This window comes from Phyllopteryx taeniolatus, chromosome 12 (genome assembly GCF_024500385.1).
Source record: "Phyllopteryx taeniolatus isolate TA_2022b chromosome 12, UOR_Ptae_1.2, whole genome shotgun sequence".
Lineage (NCBI taxonomy): Eukaryota > Metazoa > Chordata > Actinopteri > Syngnathiformes > Syngnathidae > Phyllopteryx > Phyllopteryx taeniolatus.
In genome coordinates this window covers 10,627,229-10,633,259 of record NC_084513.1, presented here as the reverse complement: position 1 = coordinate 10,633,259, position 6,031 = coordinate 10,627,229, and the positions used below count along the sequence as shown (strand labels likewise).

At 41.9% G+C, this 6,031-nt stretch overlaps 1 protein-coding gene across 1 annotated transcript in view; it reads left to right on the top strand.

The window, feature by feature from the left end:
- Positions 1 to 4,425, top strand: part of sestd1 (SEC14 and spectrin domains 1) — a 21,004-nt gene extending 16,579 nt beyond the window's left edge. Inside the window, exons 17-19 of the mRNA XM_061792427.1 lie at positions 2,158 to 2,349; positions 3,682 to 3,785; positions 3,862 to 4,425. Coding sequence (XP_061648411.1) covers positions 2,158 to 2,349; positions 3,682 to 3,785; positions 3,862 to 4,114 — 549 coding nt within the window. The 3' untranslated portion in view covers positions 4,115 to 4,425. The remainder of the gene's footprint in view (positions 1 to 2,157; positions 2,350 to 3,681; positions 3,786 to 3,861) is intronic.
- Positions 4,426 to 6,031: the final 1,606 nt, after the last annotated feature.

The window sequence follows — 6,031 nt, the reverse complement described above, 5'->3', positions numbered from 1 at the left end:
GCTTCAATTTCCAATGTGAAATAATACAGAATCAGTGTTGGGAAAATTAGTTTTCAAAGTTCAGTTCTTCATTCCAAAAATGCACTAGTTCAGTCCATCCATCCATCCATCCATTTTCTGAGCCGCTTCTCCTCACTAGGGTCGCGGGCATGCTGGAGCCTATCCCAGCTATCATCGGGCAGGAGGCGGGGTACACCCTGAACTGGTTGCCAGCCAATCGCAGGGCACATAGGAACAAACAACCATTCGCACTCACAGTCATGCCTACGGGCAATTTAGAGTCCCCAATTAATGCATGTTTTTGGGATGTGGGAGGAAACCGGAGTGCCCGGAGAAAACCCACGCAGGCACGGGGAGAACATGCAAACTCCACACAGGCGGGACCGGGGATTGAACCCCGCTCCTCAGAACTGTGAGGCTGACGCTCTAACCAGTCGGCCACCGTGCCGCCTAGTTCAGTCCATAGTTCATAATTAAAAATTTAAACTAAGTTCACCAGGCCAAAAACGAACTATTTCATTTCCCCCCCCCTCTCTTTCATTACTGTATGTTGCTGACGGGCTATTACCCTGAAAATACTGGGATTTCATTTCCGCATTGTTGCCAACCATTCAGTCCACACCAGTAGCCAGCTGCAGCTTTCACCCTACAATCTCAAAAACATAAGGAAAAACTTGTTGCTTGGATGTTGTTTTTAAAATGAGGAATTAAAACAAAAACAAGACCTTTGTCCATAATGTGCAAACCAAAACACGCAATACAGTATGACAGGAACGATGGTGAAAGGACACTGATAACTTTGCATTCCTCGCAGCTGTGGCTGACTATATTAACAAAATAATTTATCTATTTTGAAATTCATTCATTCATTCATCTTCCGTTCCGCTTACCCTCACTAGGGTCACGGGCGTGCTGGAGCCTATCCCAGCTATCTTCGGGCGAGAGGCGGGTACACCCGAACTGGATGCCAGCCAATCACAGGGCACATATCAACAAACAACCATTCGCACTCACATTCACACCTACGGTCAATTTAAAGTTGTCAATTAACATACCACGCATGTTTTGGGGATGTGGGAAGAAACCGGAGTGACCGGAGAAAACCCACACAGGCACGGGGAGAACATGCAAACTCCACACAGGCGGGGCCGGGATTTGAACCCTGGTCCTCAGAACTGTGAGGCGGATGTGCTAAACAGTCGCTCACCGTGCCACCCTATTCTGAAATTACAAAACAAAATAAATTTCATATCCCTTTGTGATTTTAGTGTAAAGTATTCTGATACAATTAATAATGTTCCTACTAATTGATTTTTACAATTTTGTACTGTATTACAAAAGAGCACATTTACTCAGTATCCCTATCGCGCACACGTACATCGCGATGACGATGCTCAAACTGAATATTGTGCAGCCCTAATGCATATTATGTTAAAACGTGTAAAATTTCAGATGAATTATAAAGAACAAATAGTGCTAAACGAACTACAGTATAGCTGTACATGAAAAAGTTGATTTTGACTTCATGATTGGCTGGACACTTACCTGCTCAATACTACAGTGCATGTAAATAGAGGTAGACTTCTATCTATATCTCAGTATACTTCTGGGCTCTTTTGAGTGTTGCTTATTTCTACTGAAGTGATTATAAATGTCAAAAAAATACATAGTGGGAAAAAGAAAAATGTGTGCTTGATTTCACATGGTACGAGTATGTTATCCTCTATTTTTTCATATCACAATATATATCGCAGGGTTACAAAAAAAATTGCAATGTCTTTTCCTGTTTTAGAATTACCTAAATTATTTGTATTTGGTCAATGCCAGAAGAGTGACAGAATGATTTCATGTCAGACAATGAGAAAAAATTCTAAATAAAATTAATTTGTGTATGTAAAGATTTGGTTTCAGCTATAAGTGTGTGACATTCTAGTTGCATGTTGTGAATGCAAGTGCATGAGTGTACGTGCGTGACTGTGTGCATACGTGTGTGGGTGTGATTGTGTACGCGTGTGTGTGCATATGTGATTGTGCGTGTTCATGTGTGTGGGTGCGATTTTTAATGGGAACGTGTTTCTGTGTGTGTAATTGTCTTCACGTGCTGAGCCTGTAACACCTGAAAGACACTCAGTGACGTTGTGCGCTGGCCTGTTTCAGAGTACATACGATTACGGCCGTCAGCTCCTCCAGGCCACGGTGGTGCTGTGCCAGTCTCTGCGCTGCGCCACGCGCTCCTCCGGCGACACTTTGCCTCGACTCAACCGCGTGTGGAAGCAGTTCAGCGTCAGCGCCGACGAGCGTCAACATCGACTGCAACTCGCCCTCGCCTTCCACCAGCACGCCGACTCGGTCAGCGCGCACACACACACAAATCTTGTGGTCAACTGTGTTTGCAGTCTGTCTTATGATATTATACTACTATACTATTTAATAAATACAGTTATCCCTTGTTTATCGGGGCGGTTAGGTTTCTGACAAACATAAATAAAAATTCTAACGAAATAAAAAAAATACAATGGAAAAATATGAATTTGAAAAAGGTAACCTATAACTGCATATACATACAGTACATACATGGTATATATATGCACACACGTGTGTGTGTGTGTGTGTGTGTGTGTGTGTGTATATGTATGTATGTATATCCACTATAGTGCCAAAAGTATTTGCTCACCTGCCTTGACTCACATATTGTATGAACTAAGTGACATTCCATTCCTAATCCATGGGGTTCAGTATGATGTCGGTCCACACTTTGTAGCTATAACAGCTTCAACTCTTCTGGAAAGGCTGCCCACAAGGTTTAGGAGTGTGTTTATGGGAACGTTTGACCATTCTTGCAGAAGCGCATTTGTGAGGTTGAACGAGAAGGCCTAGCTTTCAGTCTCCGCTCTAATTCATCCCAAAGGTGTTCTCTCGGGTTGAAGTCAGGACTCTGTGCAGGCCAGTCGAGTTCATCCACACCAGACTCTGTCATCCATGTGTTAATGGTGCACTGGTACACAGCCATGTTAGAAATGAAAGAACTGTTCCCACCAAGTTGGGAGCATGAAATGGTCCAAAATATTGGCTCCTTAGTTGCAGTAAAAGGAACTGAATGCTTTATCATACCAAGAGATTTTACACGCTACCATCTTTGTGGGAGATTTGGAGCTGGCCCCTTTTTCTTCCAGCATGACTGTGCACCACTGCACAAAGCAAAGTCCATAGAGACATGAATGAGAGAGCTTGGTGTGGAGGAACTTGACTGGCCTGCACAGATTCCTGACACCAACTTGATAGAACCCCTTTGGGATGTATTAGAGTACAGAGTGAGAGACAGGACTTCTCGTCCAACATCACTGTGACCTCACAAATGCACTTCAGGAGGAATGGTCAAAAAACCTTGTGGAAAGCCTTTTCAGAAGAGTTAAGCTGATAAAGCTGTAAAAGGTGGACCCATGTCATATTAAACTGTGGATTAAGACTGGGATGTCACTTACATTCATGTCTGAGTCAAGGCAGGTGAGCGAATACTTTTGGCAATATAGTGTGTACGTATATATATGTATATAATGTGTGTGTATTCAAACCCTTATTATATACTTAAAGATGCAAAAAAATGAATGAATACAAAACCAAAAAAGTAGTTAGATAAATGCAAATATTTTAAAAATGTTTACAAAATGTAACGTGTTTCAGGTTTTACAGTGTGAGCATGTGGAGACAGAGTCTCTGGATGCGGTGGATGCTTCAGCCAAAGCTCTGTTGGACAGACTCACCATGCCCGTCATCTTCCCCGATGGGTTCGTATACAAACACTTGACACACAGACAATCAAACACACACACAATGACTGCTTTGCGTGTGTGCTTGTGTTAGGAGCGAGCAGTGCTTTGGCAGCACGGGCAGCGACGCTGCGGCGTTGGTGTCCGAGTGTGTGCGAGAGCGCCTCCTACTGGTGGAGGAGCGCCGGCAGCAGTTGCAGGAGGCGGAGCTCGGCGGTGAGCCCCGCCCTCAGGTAGAGGCGCTTCACAGCCTCCATGTCATCGGGGAGGAGCCCGGCGAGAGGGAGGAGGAGCCAGACCACCGGGAGACCCTCAACCAACAAGAGGAGGAGATGCAGGAATGCTGAGTGCTTGGAGCTCGCTAGCCCAGGAAGCCAATTGATGCTAACAGTCAAGTTTTGTTTTGTAATATCCTGGATTGAAGACATTTTTCCCAGCATGCTCCTAGTTCCTGCCTGCCTTTTTTGCCTGTGCGCTCCTAAACAAGACTGAGTTGTTGGGTTTTTTTGACTTTTTTTTTAATTTATTTGACTTATTTTTCAAGCAAACCTTGAAGCATTAATGGCTGCTGCTGAATCTGTCGACTTTGTCTCCTCTCCCCTCATTAAATATTCATGACATTATGCCATGGTCCAAATAAACTTTTGCAAGATTCAAACTTCTACATTATTACTGTTATTCCAAGGCTCACTTTTAGCTCGTCACGATTATTTTCAGAATTTACCATTTTCCTGGAGTGTTAATAACATCTCTAATGCTTTGTTCAAAATACCCAAGGATCAACAATTACAGACACATTTTTCCCACCTTTCTTTCTTGCCGTGGTTAAATTGTCTCGTTTTAGGGGTGAATCTGTCCTGTGCAAGTGAGCCAGCATAGACACATGAGCAAACAGGAAACAAGTTATGGTGGAATCAAGTAAGTGCCGCATTTCACCATATGATCCTATGCTAATCTGTGAACCCCAGAAAACTGGCTAATGTACTATATCCCTCTCACACACACACACAAACTGTTTAGAGTGCCCATTGGAGATTGAATCTGGTATATATGCGCAACCTACTTCCGTATTTGAGAAAAGAGGTGAAAGCGTTTCCTCAGGTGAATCGCGAAGGGGGCTGTGATAAAGCATCCATGTTCATGTTTCCATATATTACTATAAATAATTGATATGCAAGTATTCAACTTTTGTCAAAAGACACCACCTGTAAAGAAAACGAAATTTTAGCAAGTTTGGCGTCAGATAATATGAATTGAATATAACTATTTATTTTCACTGGATAGAATTACTAGAAATTTGTGTTTGGTTGCATCTCTCATGTGGCAGCTAAAAATTACATTAGTAAGTTGAAGAAATGGTGAAATATTTTATCAAACCGTTGTCATGCTCACGAGCGTAGCATACACAGGAAGTCAGCTAACCTGTTTTCCGGGTTTGGCCACGTGACGTTCAGCATGTAGTGGATAGCATTACCACCTCAGGAGGTCATCAACAAGCCACCCAATTACACTTGTCAATTAATGTAGCTGTGTGGTACATAACTGACAAACTCAAATATCCCCCACCACCTGATTTGTGAAAATGTATTCAACAGTATTTTGTAATAAATTTAAATGCTAGTTGATCTTTTTTCAATTTGCTTTGGTTAGATTTGATTTATTGATTTTTTTTTTTTTTGCTTCAGTTCAGTTGCTATCCTATTTTTTAAATTTGTTTTAAATGTTTATAATCATGCAAAACACATTGAGTTACCTTGTGTATGAAATGCGCTATCTAAATAAATTCGCTTTGCTTTAGTCACTCCTTACTAATATTTGATGCGTGTAAGAAATATCTACAATTGGTTAACTTTGGCTCTGAGAATTGTATAAAAACATTTTAAACGTTTGTAAAACACGTTTTGTTCAATAATCGCGAACAAACACGAAATGGCGCCATCTATCGCCAAAACTCACTCATTCAGTGATGTTGACGTAATCAGGTGGCGACAGTAATGTTGGACAGTGACGTTGAACTTTTGGTGAAAGAAAAATAAAAGAGTCCAAAATAGTATATCGTTTGATCTTGAGTTTTTGTCAACAAAAGCGTAAATTGTGAATTTATTGGCTAGTCGTGTCTGGAGTAGCGAGAGAGACGCCGCAATGACGCAATCACAATTCGACAGTGTTGGGGTGGTTTGTTGCAAAATTGAACGCAAATATGTTTTAACACTTAAAAGAGTACGTTCATGGGTTTTGTCCACAGAAAAGTGACTTGGAAGATC